General features: G+C 40.2%; 1 protein-coding gene across 2 annotated transcripts in view; it reads left to right on the top strand.

Annotated features, from left to right (window-relative positions):
• Positions 1–16,912, top strand: part of PDZRN4 (PDZ domain containing ring finger 4) — a 247,108-nt gene extending 230,196 nt beyond the window's left edge. For both annotated transcript variants that reach the window (XM_057403653.1, XM_057403654.1), the window contains 4 exons: positions 714–776; positions 4,287–4,388; positions 7,744–7,860; positions 14,735–16,912. In XM_057403653.1, coding sequence (XP_057259636.1) covers positions 714–776; positions 4,287–4,388; positions 7,744–7,860; positions 14,735–16,261 — 1,809 coding nt within the window. In that variant the 3' untranslated portion in view covers positions 16,262–16,912. The remainder of the gene's footprint in view (positions 1–713; positions 777–4,286; positions 4,389–7,743; positions 7,861–14,734) is intronic.
• The last annotated feature ends 461 nt before the right edge of the window (positions 16,913–17,373 follow it).

The following is a 17,373-nucleotide window of genomic DNA, read 5'->3' as shown; positions in this document are numbered from 1 at the left end:
TAAGCATATATTTAGGTTAAACTAACTTAAAATTAACTGACTCAGACCAGAAACAATATACAGGATCTGTGAGTGATCTATACAATATAGATCTTTCAGGGTGGTTTTTTGCTGTTTCTCCACGAGCTGCAAAATTCCAGAGGAAATAACAGATTGATAACCAAGATAATCACTTAATAGTAAATGTTTTCATGAAAGAATAATAAATGTGCCCTTTTCCCAAAGACGAGCCTATTTGTATAGAGGCAACTGCTGCAGAAGCACCTTACTCCACAGTGGACTTCCAGACTCTGCTCTGCTAGCTGAAAGCTAAGGCCTGATGGTGGCATAAGAAAACATTAATCTGAATCCCAACTCTTTCTGTTCTTTTTTCTTATATGAAGTTGTGAATGCTCCATCCCTGGTGGTGTTCAAGGCCAGGTTGGACAGAGCCTTGGGTGGCATGGTTTAGTATGAGGTGTCCCTGCACATGGCAGGGGGGTTGGAACTAGATGATCTTAAGGTCCTTTCCAACCCTAACTATTCTATGATTCTATGAAACAAGCTTATACAATTACTTAAGAAATGTTGTGTTCATATGACTGTAAAGGAAACTTCAGATTGCCTCTGTGCAAAATAAAAATGGTACTTTTTCAACTTGTGCCATCATAAAGCTGTTATAATTTCCAGTAAAAATCTTTCTATGATCAGTTACTGAATAATGTCCTGTGCAGGTTGATCCAAACAGCATTGCTGCAAGAGATGGACGGATCCGTGAAGGAGACCGCATTTTGCAAGTATGTGACAATAGAGTCTTCCTTAAACTCTTTCTTCAGACAAACACATAGTGCTGATTTTTCTGTGGACTGTTAATGAGGGAAGGTAGTTCTCTTTGTTATTATGATCGATGAGAAAATCCGTGTCTGTCTCTTTTTTAACACAATAGCCAGGAGCTAGAGTGCGCGTACTGAAAAATGGGACTGACAAACTCACTCTGTCTCATGCCTTTGTGCCCCATGTCGTTCTTTGCCATATTTATTAGCAAATCTCATTTCCGCTATGTTCATCTCTGTGTCAAATTCTAAACAGGGATCTTGCAGACTTCAGTAGGGGTGTGAGAGACTTGCTGATCATTCACTGATTGCATAAATTTGTTTAAAACTCACTTGTGCTGAGCATAGATGGTAAGAGTTTTCATATAAAAAATGTGTTGTTAGTGAAGGATTATCTTGACAACATGAGAAGTGTGCTTATTACGCTTTTGTTAATATTTTCTTTCCTCCACCAATAAAATAATGCTTTTCTATGTTCTTTTCTGATCCACCATCTTGGCTTTTTTTTCCCCTTTTATTTCTATCAATCAACCCATTAAAGAGCTGCCCCGGACATAGGTTTGTGTGATGCAACATAGCTGCTGTGGATGAGGGTGGCCAGCTGCTGGCTCTGGAGGAGGGTACAGGGAGGGAAGTACCTATAATGGCAGTGGGTTTCTGTTTTCAGCTGGCAGTGAATAGTATATTTTTTGCCCTAGTAATAAAGTCACAAAGCAGCTACCAAAAAGTTGATTGGAAACCCTTTGCTGTACAGTAGCATTTTAGTTCTGATTCCCAGTTGATTTCCCTTGTGTTTTGACCTTTTTTCACTGAAGTCCCAGAAGTCTCTCCTGGTGATGACAGTCTGCTTTTCTGTAGGCTGTTCCATCATTGCCCTTCATAATTTAGGCGCATGAACTTTCAGGTTGTTGCAAGATCAACCTGTCCTCCACTGCAGTCTTCATTTCTGCAGGAAATGTCTTTGCTTAAACCTGAACCGATATCTCTTACCCTGATTTGGCTTTTGGTATCTAGCTAACACAATAGGGTCTATGAGCTGATTTACCCAAGTTATCCATTTTTTGGAGTGGAAATAATAAATTACATTTTAATGTTGGCGCTCACTCAGGGGCTCCTGGTTTATTCTCTGTGTGGTTGGGAATGTGAAAGTGTTCACAGGACGGTGTTCCCCCCAAAGACACAGATGCGACAGTGCAAGAGCAGTGAGCCCCTCATCAGGGCTTAGGGTAATGAGAACACATCATGGGATTCAGCTAGGAGAGAAGAAGTCAGCTCACTGCCCTCTGTGTCTTTTTATAATACACCTACTGAAGAAAGCAACAGGATATAATGGTATTTTTAACTTTCAAAAATAAGAAAAAAACCTTGTTTATTGACAGAGTAGAAACAAATTTCATTCCTGTTCTATGTGTTTCAAAATAAAAGAGCAGGTCTGTTTTCTGCTCCTTTCATTGCTTTGTAAAATTTCTGGTTGAATTGAAGAGTCAACAGCAGATCAGGCAAATGTTCACCAGTTCCTAATGAAATTCATTTCAATTGTGAGTAAAGACTCTGGGGGTGAGAGAAGAGCATAGGTAATTCTACCATCCTTTTGTAGACTGGAGCATTACTTTAATGTCAGTGCTGATATATAGCTATGAGTTTTATCATTAAAGTTAACACCCAGAGAGTTATGTGGGGTTTACTTTCATATCTGAAAACACATTGACCCTCTATCTACTCTTATTGATGAGATAACTCAGGGAAATAGAAGGTGACAGTGCCATTACAGGGGGATTACACTGAGGCTAGGAGAGAGGCAGATCCTTGAACATGGGGGCATTTTGTGAGGGTGGCAGATAGCACAGGTTAAAGCTATGGGAGGATGCTCTGTTTTCTGTATTCCTCACTAAATTCCAGCAGTTTTCCTCTTGTTTCTGAAGCTGAAACTGCCCCCTTCTCATTTTCACAAACCTCATACCTCTCCCGTCACCTTCACAGTCTCTTTAAGCATCAGAGAAGAGCCTGAGTATTTTGGTTTTAATGTTACAACATCAAGGGAAAGGTTTCATAAGAACAGTCCTATTGAGAATTGCCTAAATTTCTGCTGGTTTTAGCTGTGAACCTCCAGGCTGACAAGTGCTGTCCATGGGGTAGGATGCTGCGCGGCAGGCTGGAGTCCTGCTCATGCCCCATGATGATGGAGATAGTGTGGGGTGGTCACCTCCAGGCTTGTGGGGGCAGCAGGGCCACTGCCTCCAAGGTTGGCTGACGGGAGTTGCCGGAGCAGCCACTGTGGCCAGAGGTGTTTTCCACAAGTTGGAGATCTGCTCCTGGGCCTCTGTGGCTGCATCTCTGCTTTTCATGTTAGGGCACCTCTACATTACCAAACAGATGTCTGGTCTCCCACAGACCACAAGAATCCCTTCATGTAAGCTTTGAAAGGTCTCAGACATTTCACTCATTGCCAGTTAGGTGATCACAGTGCACTGCAGTTTTCTTTCTTCTAAATGTGGTTTTGAGTTGGGGCTTTCAGGTCAAACATACATTCAGAAATGCAACTTTATTTTTCAAATGGGAAGTTCCTGCTACTTTGAAATCAAACCCTTAAAAGTTTTTATTTTCCCCACATATGCAGATGCTTTTGTCTTCAGGTTTTGTTTTCTCCAGCTTGCAAATAGACCAAGTTTTTTTGTTCTTGTTGGGTTTTTGTTACCACAGTGAGAATAATCCACTTCTTGTGCTGTGAATTGGACAAAACAAAATGCATACAGAAAACAAGATTTCTTTCTGATTCCCTCAATAAAAGGTTTTGGACAATGCAAAATGTGTTTGTTACCATGTAGTCATGGATGTGCCTGTTTTAATGAGGTGACAGAATAGGAGAAAGGTAACAACAAAAGCACTTTCTCATTGGACAACCACTTTTATTTTGATTATCCCCTTGTAAGGAGGATACATGCATTTTGTGTGGTTCTGGTTACTAAGCTGTCCGCACAAATATGAAATGATTAAATGAAGCAGCAGTAAGCAGTAGCCTGTACGTATTGCCTGGTGAGAGATAATACTGTAGCTCTCTAATTGGCTCTCTACCAGCATACAGTGTGACTGATTTCAGCTGTAGCATTACCAGTCTTGCTTCCACCAGCACTATTATCTCAGAATGACACTTCCATTACTCTGAACGGAGAAAGATGAACGTCACCTGTCAGGGGCTGGTTAATTGTGTTGCTAGATGTATGTTACCAGGGCGCAGGTTGGACATTTATGAACATAACTGCTTCCTCTGATGTCCACCATCCTTCAACGATCGATACAGCTCTTACAGTAAGCGCATAATTGAGTGAAGGCACTTACCACTGAGGGGCTGAAGATGAGCCCGTTGTGTGAGTTTCATTGTCCATACATTCAGCACAAATGAGCTGATATCTGCCCTTTATTGTGTGTTGCTTTGTGGAAATGGAAACTAATGTGTCACTTTCATTTGTTTCCTAGATAAATGGCCAAGATGTCCAGAACCGGGAAGAGGCAGTGGCATTGCTTTCCAGCGAAGAATGCAGGAAAATTGTACTGCTGGTCGCAAGACCAGAGATGCAGGTTAGACTAAATAGATGCACTGAGCCAGAACCTGGGTTATACCATACATTCACTGTCACTGTAAGTAATGAACTGCTGAGAAATAGGAGTGCCAAAGTTCCTGACAAAAGGAAACAGATAATTGCAGATCTTTGCCCCTGTTTAGCCAACAAAGAAAATAACATGTTCTTACTAGGACTTGCTTTCCCCAAACTAAGGAATCCCTTTCCAGCAAAGTAAGTGGGTATACAAATAAAGCTGGCAGCACTAATATGGTATTAGTAAAACATAAAGTAGAACTCGAAAACTATGTATTACTTGTTATGTGATTCTTATTTGTTCTGGGGATAAATTTTCCATACTTACCTCAGTCATTTATATAAACTTATACAGAGCTGTAGTGGATCATTGGTGATGTCTCTTTTTATTCTGTGCACTTATAAAGCAGGCATACAAACTATTCATTTATGTGCCAATTATGGGACTTTCACTACAGTACCACTCAGTAAACCTGGATCTGATTGTTTCCAAATGCACCCTGGTCACAAAAACATCCTTGTATCTCAGGAGGTGCATTTCCAAAAGCTTTTAGAAATACTTCTATGGTTTTAAACATAAAACTATGCCAATGCCAAGAATCTTGTCATGCCAAGAATGTTTTATATCATTGCAGAGGGCAGATGTTAGGTTGATCATCAGACCAAAGGAGAGGTGGAGTGGAAGAAGAGTAATATTTTGCTTCCCATTATATTCTGTTTACAGGCCACTGCAAAGCAAAAAGACAGTATATTGTCTCTGTTCTCTCTGTCTGCCACCAATTCAGAGCTGGTTATGTTGCCATTTATTTCTCATGCTATTGATCTGATAGCCTCAGTCTTGCTAGCTGCATATTCTGTATAAATTGAATAAAGTAAGTGTAATTCTGTGCCACTTGGAATCTCTACTTGAATCCAGTAGTTATAAAAGGAGTCACAATTGCAGCATTTATTTCCTTTATGTTTTCAGGAACCTAAACAATTCCCATAAAACTGGTGACATAGTACAACAAAAAAAGCCATGCCTCAGTTTATATTGCAAAATTGTGGCCTTCACCAGAAGTTGCAAAAGTTTTGTCAGAGTTATTTCAATATTATTATTAATATTTTTCACTAGATTTTTTTTTTTTTTCTGTAGGAAACAGAAATACACCTACTTATAAAATACATGCCCAGGGAAGGTTCATTCTCTGTAATTGTTCAGACTAGTAAACATGAAAAAGTTACATCAATATGAGATAAGGAATTAACTTAGCTGTACCAATATAGTTTCCCATATAGATGCTCATTTCAAATTACAAAAAGTGTATTTCAGTTTAGGTTTGGGGCTTTGGTGTTGGGTTTTCTTGTTTAATTTATGTGTTTTAAGAACGTGTTTATACAAAACTGGAGAAAAAGCTGTAGTATGTCAGTAATCAGGCTGACCATAAACTGATTTATGTTAGTTGTGTTGTTTTGACTCTGGTAAAAGCAGGATTAAGCAGGCTTTTACTTTTAGATAGAAAATGGTAATTTGCAATCTTGAAGGGTGACTGCTGAGCACATTCATTCAGCAACAGGGAAGCAAACCTTATCTGACCATTTCTTTGCACAGTGAATACCAATGAATAATTAAATTTTGAAACAGAGCACCCGAGGAGTGCAAAGTCTGTTTAATAGGTATACAAATGGCCCTGGCATGTGTGCACGTGTATGTATGTGTACACAGTGTATGTAGCGCACATGTATACTAAGCCATATATTATTTTTATTCTAAAAGCTGTAACAGAAGTATTCGCATTAGTTGTTAGGTACTGGCCTGCCCCAATGAAAGCAACAAATTTGCCCAAGTGAGATTCATGTTTCATACTCCAGATTTGTTAATCTCTGCAATTTCCTCAATTGAGGAAGGCTGTGTTCATGCTTTTCTTGGGGAAAAAAGGCAAAGAGGAAGACAAAACTAGTGGCCAGTACCAGAAGTTTCTGAGGATAGCTTGGAACATAAGGGACAAACATAAAATTACATGTCCTCAAGAAAATGCCTCCTTCTAATAGTGACCTGTTAAAGTCTGGTTTTGCAAAGGGAAATGGTGAAAGGTTGATGTTCTTTATAAGAGGAAAAATTTCACTGGCATTAGCAAAAACACATCAGAGGTTTTGAGGCAGTTTCCTGCCAGTATTCAGTTAGAAGTACCACACAGCATCCGTCACTCCTTGCGTAGCTTTAAGCTAGTACTTGCTGGTTTGGTGTAACTTCTGACTGGCACCTCTGGCCAGAGCTCTCCTGCCTTTGAGGCAGTGGTACTTCTTCTGCTGTAGGTGTTGGCCCATGTTACATTGTTCTTGCTGTCCTGGGATATGAAAAATTGGTACTCTTGTAATTGTCTGATGCTGAGATTTTACCTTTTAGCATCCTTTTGTTAGCTTCTTCTTCTGGTTCTTTCACCAGCAACAAAATAAATGTTTCCTTCTACAACAGTCTCATCAGGAGCGCCACTGACCCATATTTTACTTTTTGACAGTGTGCCATCTGGCAAGGGATTACAGATACAAATGGATGTGTGCCACATGCACACGTGAATGATGAACAAAATGGGAAGAATAAGAGTTTTGGCTAGGGGTGCCTGTTTACATCAGTTTAGAAAGATGTGAAGGGTGCAAAGTGGGTGCAAGAAAAGGATATAGTCACTTGACAGAAAACATAGCATCTCCCGCCTGTCCTTTAGCAACACTGTCTTCACCAAATGTTAAAGTATTATTCTCCACTTGGGGAAAAACCAAATGGATAAGCCTTGCTTCTAGGCACACTGCGAGAACAAAAATAACTTCCCTTCAAGTCTCCACATCTTTCTGTCACCCTCCTCTGTTTGTTTACCTGGAAGATCAATGGGAAAACGGTGACAGAAACGCAACATAAGGTTTCTATTGAGGTGGCAGCAGGGCACAGCACTGAGGCAGAGATTGTTAGAGGAAAGAGCCCGGTTGCCTCCTGGCCCTATTAGTAACGTTGCTACTCTTTGTGTGGGGGCTCTCGGCAGTAATGAACATGACAGCTTCAGGATTATGCGCTGTGCCTTTCATACCTTTTGAAAGGAAATAATGTGTGTGCTGTGCAGTCTCCTTCATTATGAGAGAAAATCAGTCATACTGTTTCAAGAAAGGATAAAAGGCATGAGAGTCCCATTTTTTTTTTTATCCTTCTTTTTCTTCTTCCCTTTTTGAGATGTGAACTCCTACTGCCTGGCTTTCTGAAGAGAATCATTAGGATAAAAAGAGCTAGTCAAGCATTGCCATTTGGGTTTACTCTGTTTTAGCATGTGTCCATGCTAACATAATATAATGTACTAATGTATTCTTTGCAGCTGGAGGAAGGGTGGCTGGATGATGAAAGGAATGAATTCTTGGAGGAGTTAAACTTGGAAATATTGGAAGAGCAGCATAATGAAGCAATGCACTACACAGCCAATGAGGTGGAACAGGTAGGACTGCTACTAAATGTATCATCTGAAATTTTGCTAGGTATACTTTGTTATCAATAAATAATTAAATGGTACACTGTAAAATGTAGTCAAAGGCTTTGATAGAATTATGTCTCTAAAATGATGTGAACTCCTTTATGCTGTAGGTGAAGAAAAGGAGAATAGATTCTTAGGCCCAGTATGACAAGTTAGGAAACAATTTAGGAGGCTGTGATAAGTGCAGATTTCTCATTTTCTCTGAACTTTCAGAATAATATTGTTTTTCTTCCCTAATTCTGAAGCATTTGGGGTTTATGTTTTATATTTTATGTTAAGTTGGGGTTGTTTTAATTAATTGTATCAATGTAGCAGCTACAGCTCTGAGCTAGGATAGGGGCCCATCTTCTTGTATGCATGCAAGGTATGAGCCAGCCCTGGCATCAGAGAGCTTGCAAAACAAGATGGAAGAGGTGTTTCAAATAAACAACAGGTGTTTTGGTAATACAAGTGTGTTTTTCTTATACTGACAGAGCACAGCTCGGCGTTTGTTCTGTTAATGGAGACAAATAAGCATACTGTTAGCATAGTCTCAGCTTGCTGCTATCCTGACTTTACCTGCCCATATGTGCTGTAAAGCAGTGTGACAGTGGCAAAGATACTTGTGCACCCCCAGTCATACAGCTTCATCAAGGGGTGGGTGTTCTCAGTTGTACTGTACTGTGGAAGGCAGAAGTGACCATACCCACTCCTGGATCAGATGACCTCTCCACATGCATACCTATGGCAAAGAAGTAAAATCCAACTTAGGAAATTCTTTCCTGTTAGGGTGGTGAGGCACTGGAATGGGTTGCCCAGGGAGGTTGTGAATGCTCCATCCCTGGCAGTGTTCAAGACCAGGTTGGACGAGGCCTATGGTTTAGTGTGAGGTGTCCCTGCCCATGGCAGAGGGGTTGGAACTAAATGATCTTAAGATCCTTTCCAACCCTGACTATTCTATGAATCTATGAATCTATGAACTTCATCTCCCACGTTCTGCATATATGCAGCTGGGGAGGAACTGTTTTTCCACCCAGTCACTTTGTGACTTAGAATTTTTTCCCCACCCTGAATTGCTCAAAAGTAGACCCTGAGGTTTTGGGGATTTTTTAAGTGAATTGAGGGAGAAGGACTGCAAGAGCCTTCTTCCTCTGGATACTGGGGAGCTTCCAGTTGAAGGAAGCTTCACCGCCTGGTCCACACTAAGGGCCTGAATGTGCATCCAGCCTGTTTCCTCCTCACATCCCCTCCAGCCTTGACACTGGGCTATTGACTAGGTGATAGCTCCTATTAAAGCTATTCACTGTACATAAATTAAATATTCACTGGGACAGACACAGAATAATTAAGTCTGTAGTATTATCTGTAGTATTGTAGATCTGCATAGTAGATGTAAGATTACAAATCCTTGATCTTATGAGCATTTAGTCATTTACACAAAGCAGAATAACTCCAGGGTCAGGGGTGGAGGCAGCCTTGCAACGGGATTTATAGTTGCCTTTTAGGTATGACCCTTTTTTCCAGGCAGTGAGCCAAGCCTCAGTTTCTCAGGCTAAATGTGCTAACTGCTGCGCTGCTAGCTACTTTGAACTGACATTTGGAAACTTGTTTATTTTTCTAACCACAAATGTTGTCTAGGATAGCAAGAGATTTCCCGTCAGAAAGAACACTTGTTCTTTGCAAAGCAATTTCCTTTGCACAGTGACATTTTCACAGAAACCCCCAATTCTGGAACGAATCCTTAAGCAGGTCTGCCTACAAACCCCCACTAGCACCTTAACATGACATGTTGGGACCTCTGAAATCAATTCACAGTTGTGACCTTCCACTTCCAAGTTCTTGTCAAGCTTTGGCTTTTTCACTGAAATTGGGTTGCAGATAGTGTTAATTATTGAACAGCGGTGTTCTGTGAAGTGGTTTCACTGAACCCATTGAGGCTGTTTATTTCCCATTGGGATGTAATGCCAAGGATAAATCCTTCCCTCCCCACTCGCCTTGAGATTTTATATTGCTGTAGGAGAGAGCTACACTGGAAAAAATTACAGTCACTTGTGCTTTTTTGGTGTCTGACATTGGGCTGCTTGAAGTAATTCTAGGATAGTCAGACATTTCTTTGCCCTTCTAATGAGTAATCGAATCAACCAAATGCAGCTTGGTGTGTAATGGGGCATCAGTAATTTGTGACAGCTGCTCTCTCTCTAGACTCTGTGTAAGTGGCTTAGCAAGTCAGAAAACTAGTTCTTTACTCCTTGTTAGGCTGGGAAACCTAGCAGTTTCATGAGATGAATCACATAATCCATCGGAGCAACGAAACTGTTATTGTTGCAGCTGCCAGTGGCCAAGCTGAGTATCTTCAAGCTCCCCGGCTGACCATGGAAATTTTGCTCCAATGCCAGCCTTGATTTTTGTGAACCGAACTCTGGCTTCATTATCATGAATCTTGCAACCTGCAGGAAAGAATACATGCTATAGCAGAATATCCTTCCAAATACAAGTCTGTTTTGCAGACTGCCATGTTAATATTAAGTGCCATTTGACATTTCGTGTGAGCTATCACAGAAAGATTTGGTAGTTTATAATAGAAGAATCAAGTAGATAGCCCTGACTTTCCTGAATGTTTTTGAGGCACTCTATAGATTTTAATCAAGAATTGTATCTTTTCTATATAGAATAGTCCAACAAACCTTGAGGAAAGATGTAATTTCCCATTTTTTTTATAACTCACTGTATTCCTTCCCCTTTACAACATCATGGTTCATTGTGCAGCAGAGATAACTTTCAGAAGAATGCCATACATTTTCCATGCAGAAATTCTTATCAGTGTCATGGAATATATCAAAACCTATTAAGAAGAGAAAGAATTGGATAAAAGATTCATTCCAGTTCATTCAAAGCTGAAATACAGTGAAAATATCTGGGGGAAATTCTTTTTTGAAGACTATGAAAAGAACAGCATTGTTTGCAGAAGAACATTTTCCCTTCTAGTGCACCACTGAAATCAATCCAAATCTTCCCTCATGGCTGGAGTACCTCTTGGTTAGCCTGACACTGAAGAGGACTCTCAATGTGGTCAGTCTCACTCTCCCTGTCAGAGACTGACTGGAGACCCCAGTAGCTATGTTTGACTGAATCTTACCACCTTCAAACTTTAGTAGCCGTCTGAGTTTTGAATCCCAATATACATCATAAGTTGTAAAATGAGAAAAGAACAGTGAATTCCTGCAAGATTAGCCATTTTATAGGCATGAATGCTTGCTGGAGCTGAAATGAAGAATCTTCTGAGGTTCATTTATTGCTTTATTGTACGCACCGCCAGGTTTGCCTTCTCATTATCTGAGTTCTCACTGCAAAGATGAGGCCTAAGGAGCCCTTTGGTATTTCATACAGAAGTAATTGTATGAGAGATTGACAACGTACGTTAGAAAACAAACACTTTGTTTGGAATAGATTATAGATAACACTGACAAAAGCAAGGCACTGACAATTGGATCCTACCTCTTGTTTTTCAGAAAGGACTTAACCTGGAGTTAGGCTTGCTGCCTTTCAAAATAAAATTAGAATAATCTCATGTTGTAAAAGACTGCTTGGCCTGTGCATGTTTAGGAGCTCTGTCAAGCATGACAAGTCCAGGATAGAAATGCCAGGGGCTACCTTACTTGAGTCAGAGTAAAAAATATATCTAAAAAATACACAGTAGAATAAATATCTGTATTACTTTGCATTTTTATAATTGAACTAGCTGCAAGTATCCACATACTGGGGAAAGATTTATCGTGCTATGGAGGTCTACTTGAGGTTGAGAAGAATCTGATTGTACAGGCACTTGTTTCTTCCTGACAGGGAGGGGAACCCAAAGTGACTACCTGACATTCAAGTGCCTGAACTACAGACACTTACATTTGGTCGAATCGATCCCACCCATCTAACTTCTCCTAGACTGGGAAGATGGGGTTTGCTTTGTTTACATCTTTTGTGTGTGTGAGTTGCGGATAGCGTGACTTGAGTAGATGGCAAAGTACTATATTCACTTAGTCTAAATCAAGTGGAACTTGAAGGAGCAAAGTTTAAAGTGTTGCTAAAAGTGGCGTGGAAAACTAATTCTGAAAGTGTTGATTGTGTGGGCCCAAATGGTAAAGTCTGGTTCCAACACCCATACAAATAGATGCATTAAGAGATTTTTTTCAGAAGTCCTCAGATGTATGCTTTGGTATGGCCCCATGCTGGCAACACCAGAGGGAGGATCATGGAGCTCAGCTTCTGTAAGCTGTGCACCTGTTCATGTTACAGATAAGCCACTTTCTTTAGAGGGTTAAGATGGGTTTAGTCATATGGGTGCAAGTTGTGCTATGTCTCTTAGGGTCACAAAGTGGACCATGACCTTCGTACTTTGCTAGTGTGAACAGAGACCCGCATTTGGGACAGGCTGTTCTGCAGCACAGTCCTCCCAGTGTCTCGTGGAGCTGTTTTCCCTCATGTCAGTAGTTAAATATTTTCCAGAGTAGTGAGAAATACGGGTGGCACAGTGCAGAGGCCGGGGTGCAGTGTAGGTGACCCAGACTCTCTCTGCTGAAAGGTTTGGAGGCAGCGAAAGTCAATACATGTTGGAGCAGCTCCAAAGCAGGTGAGAGAAGGGACCAGAACTCACCTGCATGAGGGAAATTGGAATAATATGAAATTAAACCTAAATTTCCATTATTCCTCGTGAATACCCTTGCCACTTGGCTGCTTGGAGTACTTGTATTTCTGGTTACTCTTGGTTTTCATGAAGAATTCTGTTTTTTTTTTTCTCTGTAAAATATGACATTTTGGAAATCTTAAAAACCCATAAACATGGGAAAACATTGCATTACCACCAGTTGTCCAGTTACTCCTGAAAATGGAACTAATTTTTTCAGCCTCTTTGGAAAAATATGACAAGAACGTTAATAAAAAAATCTTCCAATATACTTTATGCACCTTCACAGCAATGCATAAACCAAGGAGAGAATGAATAGATAAATGATAATTTTAGAAAAATTCTACAATATCTAATTATTTAGTTATTGCTACTGCTGTTCATGTTGCTTCCTCCTGTGACAAGATACCCTTGGTTTTTAAGCAGAGAAGTAGAAAGATCTGAGAGGATCTCAGATGGGAAAAATACGTCCTGCTGAATTTTAAATCTTGAAGTCTTGAATAACACTGAATATATTCTGTCCCATAAGGTTTGAATTCAAGGGGAGAGATTCTTCCCATTTGGGGAGAATGAAAAATAGTAATTGGCTGATAGTAATTACCCATGGCTGATAATTAATTAATTAATGGCTGATAAGTAATTAGCATTGGCTGATAGTAATTACCCATGTGGCTGCCCAAGCTATGGGAGAATTATGCACTTACTGTGCATTTTGTTATAAACTGCCCATTGTATATACAAAAGGATAAAAGGTAAGGTTTTCTTGGCTGGTCCTGTCTGACAACAAATTGCTAAAACGTCTTTCCAGAAATTTTTAACTGCTCTTTCAGACACTGATTTCTCCTGGTGTTGTGTTTCTTTTGCTTATTTTATTCCACTATTACATTTTATTTGGGGGTGGAGGTTATCTTTTTTTTTTTCTGACACTAGGCCATTATTTTTTCCTAACAACTGAAGAAGGGAAACCAGATGAATTGTGTGTGATCACAAGGTGCACATGAAGAGAGGAGAAAGGATGAGATAGGAGACACATTTTCATCCTGCTTTACTATCTGTCAAAGTAGAGAAAAGGGGAATTATGACAGTGACTTCTTTGTGTTTGTTTCATTTCAGTGGTTGCACTGTATTGTTTTTTATTCCTCGGTTATTACTACCATTATGCATAATTATCAATATAATATAATATCAATATAATATAATAGAAACGGTGTTTGGTTGGTGCTGTGTACACTTAGATGTTTGGCATGTGGGCCATATAAATTGCATGCTGTGTGATCCTTTGATTATCCAGTTTGAAAAATGAAAAGTGTCTGTCTCCTCAGAGAGAGGAGCTCATAGTCTTTGAGAATATAGATAGGTTGAGAATATGAACAGGTTAGGTACAGTGAGGGAGGGGGAATTAAAAAATAACAGCCTAAAAACTTGACATTATGCCCACAGCTAGCACTCAGTGTTGTTCTACACTTAATGGTAAAAGGCTGATTTTATTTCTAAGGAGCATAAGGTCTAACTAGGGAACAGAAGTGGTCTCCAGGGATGCAACAGAGAGAGGCCTACCTGAGCAAAATCCTAGAATTCAAAACGAACAGTCTTTCAGAAGAAAACTACTGAAAACAAGAAGTGTGAGAGAGGGCTGCTGAGGGTGTAGTGGAGCTGGCTAACCCCCTGCAGGCTTCAACCCTGCCTGTCACCATGGAGCAAACAAGGAGTTCAGTGGTCAAAAAAAAAAGGCAATAGCCTTTTTGCACCTTCTTAGGTTGTACCACTCCTAGTCTGATTGGCTGCTTGCTCTAGGTTTTTGAAGTGATACCGGTAATGAAGCTTTTTCCTAAATTTACAAAGATTTCAGCTCCACCAATCTCTGGCCATAATCCAGGCTCAAAAACAGTGCACCATCTGGTGATCATTATCTTTAAGCACTGCAAAGAGATGGCTTAGCTGGAGAGGGAAATAATTCTCTCCAGACTTTAGGAGATATGTCACTAGTGCTGCAATTCATCTACTTCACTCGATATGGCCACCACAGCATGACTCTCAGAAATATTTAAAAGCTGTAGGACTGCTTTTTAGTGATCTGTTTTAATTCGGCCTAAATGAGATCCCAGCAGTTTAAGCAAATCAGAGATGGAAAATATTTAATACAGTCTGCATTTGGTAATCCTTTTGGTTTGCTCACTTTTTTAGCCAAAGAAACATGAAGAGGAGGATGGCACTACAGACACTGCAACCTCATCATCCAACAATCATGAGAAGGACAGTGGGGTGGGACCTACAGATGAAAGTCTGCGAAATGATGAGAGCTCAGAGCAAGAAAATGCACCTGAGGAGCAGAACAGTGCTACCCTGCAGAGCAAACGGGAGCTGGGCCACAGCCAAGATACGTTAGGAAGTGTTGAGCTTCAGTGCAATGAAAGCTTTGTGTCTGGGGAGTATACTGAATCTGATTTCATAGGAAACCCAGAGGAGGAATGTGAAAGGTTTCGGCAGCTGTTGGAACTGAAGTGCAAGATTCGAAACCACGGGGAGTATGACCTGTATTACTCAAGCAGCATGATAGAGTGCAACAGAAGAGAGCAAGATGGAGTGGAGCATGAGCTGCAGCTACTCAATGAGGAACTGAGGAACATTGAACTCGAATGTCAGAATATCATGCAGGCTCACCAGCTCCAAAAGGTGAGGGATCAGTATGGAGACATTTGGGCTTTGCATGATGAAGGATTCAGGAATTATAACACCAGCATAGACGTGCAAAGAGGCAAACTGGATGACATCATGGAGCACCCTGAGAAGTCTGACAAGGACAGCTCCAGCGCCTACAACACAGCCGAAAGTTGCAGGAGCACTCCTCTGACAGTGGAGCGATCGCCCGATAACTCTCTCCAGAGGATGATCAGCATAACCAACAGGAAAAACTTGAGGAGCACAATCGTGGCTAATCAGTCATCCTCAGGACAAACCAACAGGGAGACAACCTCAGCCAAAACCAAACCCACTGAGCAAAACAGTGCTGCTGAGAATGCAATGCTGGCATCAGAAAGCAGCAAATTCACAGACCAGGAAAAGCAGAGCAGTGAGCACATTCCCTACCTGTCTCCATATCACAGCTCTTCTTACAGGTATGGGAATATACCTGCTCATGCAAAGCACTATCAAAGCTATATGCAACTAATCCAGCAGAAATCTGCTGTGGAGTATGCCCAAAGCCAGCTCAGCCTGGTGAGTATGTGCAAAGACTCGCAGAAGTGTGCAGAGCCCAAGATGGAATGGAAAGTGAAAATAAGGAGTGATGGGACAAGGTATATCACAAAGAGACCAGTTCGAGACAGAATCCTGAAGGAACGTGCCTTAAAAATTAAAGAGGAGCGCAGTGGAATGACAACAGATGATGATACAATGAGTGAGATGAAGATGGGTCGTTACTGGAGCAAAGAAGAGCGGAAGCAGCATTTGGTGCGAGCTAAGGAGCAGAGAAGGCGTCGGGAGTTCATGATGAGGAGCAGGCTGGAGTGTCTTAAGGAAAGTCCGCAGAGTGGCAGCGAGGGCAAAAAGGAAATTAACATTATTGAACTGAGTCACAAAAAGATGATGAAAAAGAGAAACAAGAAAATCTTGGACAACTGGATGACAATCCAAGAACTGATGACACATGGTGCTAAATCTCCAGATGGCACAAGAGTGCACAATGCCTTTTTATCAGTTACTACTGTATGAACGCAACTTCTCTCAGAGTATACTACCAGTTTAGGTAGAGTACGATTGCCTCGTTCAATGTGGCATTTTTATATATTTTGTGACTGTTTATAGTTTGACCTTTTTTGTAAGCAAAATTTCCTGGTAATTTTCCATTTGTTTTTCATATAACGGTATCTTCTTTACCTGGAGGTCTTTCTTTATCCTGCAATATATTCATATTACTCATTTGTAGAAAAAAAAAAAAAGAAAAGAAAAGCAAAACAAAAAAAAAGAGTGGAGAAGCTAATTAATTTCTTAAACTAATACATATCCTGAAATTTTAGGTGTGGGTTTATTTCTCTAGTTTTCTTTTTTCTACTTTAGTAACAATACAATACCAAACCAAAATGCTTTATACTGTATCCTGGGCTTAACAAGTTTTAAAGTTTTACATCTTAGATTGCATCTGTTTATAAATCTATATGCAACATCCCATCGTATAGGTAAGAATGACATTTTTCCAACTACACATTGTACAGTACATTTAATCTGTAAATTTCAATTGTATTTGTCCAAGTAAAGTGTAGGTGGGCAATTCTCCTGTGTATGTAGTGGCATTGGTCATGTAGCTGGGCAGTATGTGATAATTGTGAAGATGAAAGAGAAATAAATTATTGCTTATCTTTAAGAAAAAAAGTCAAGAATTCTTTGATTTAAAGTGAGCATTTGCCTTTAAAAGATGAGTCATTTCATTATGCATATTTGCAGCATATAGAGATTTCAAGAACACAGGACACAATTCCATGGGCTAGTTCTCATGAATTATCTTTTCATTTTGCAGAACCCATAGGGTGAGTGGGTCTTTTTGTCTTTTTCTTACCCCCTATTATTAGCTGATTGAATTATTCATTGATATATTACTGCATTGTATGCTGTTAGGTAACTACTGTGGGTCCTTTCCCTGGCTGAGCTTGCTATTTGTTCTACATATACAAAACATAAACAGAGCATATGCCTAACTTTGAGCCAAATCTCAAGCAAGAAAAACTAACAGTGGTTGTCACTGACGTTTTCATACAAGGTGAGCTAAGGTAAAATAGAAAATGAAAAGCAACTAAAAGAGTTAAGGGTTTAACTTTATTGTTGAGGAG

This window comes from Pezoporus wallicus, unplaced genomic scaffold (genome assembly GCF_028554395.1).
Source record: "Pezoporus wallicus isolate ANWC-B61680 ecotype Strahan unplaced genomic scaffold, APGP_CSIRO_Pwel_v1 contig_7274, whole genome shotgun sequence".
Classification (NCBI taxonomy): domain Eukaryota; kingdom Metazoa; phylum Chordata; class Aves; order Psittaciformes; family Psittacidae; genus Pezoporus; species Pezoporus wallicus.
The sequence above is the reverse complement of the archived record's forward strand: the minus strand, read 5'-3'. Positions and strand labels throughout refer to the sequence as shown.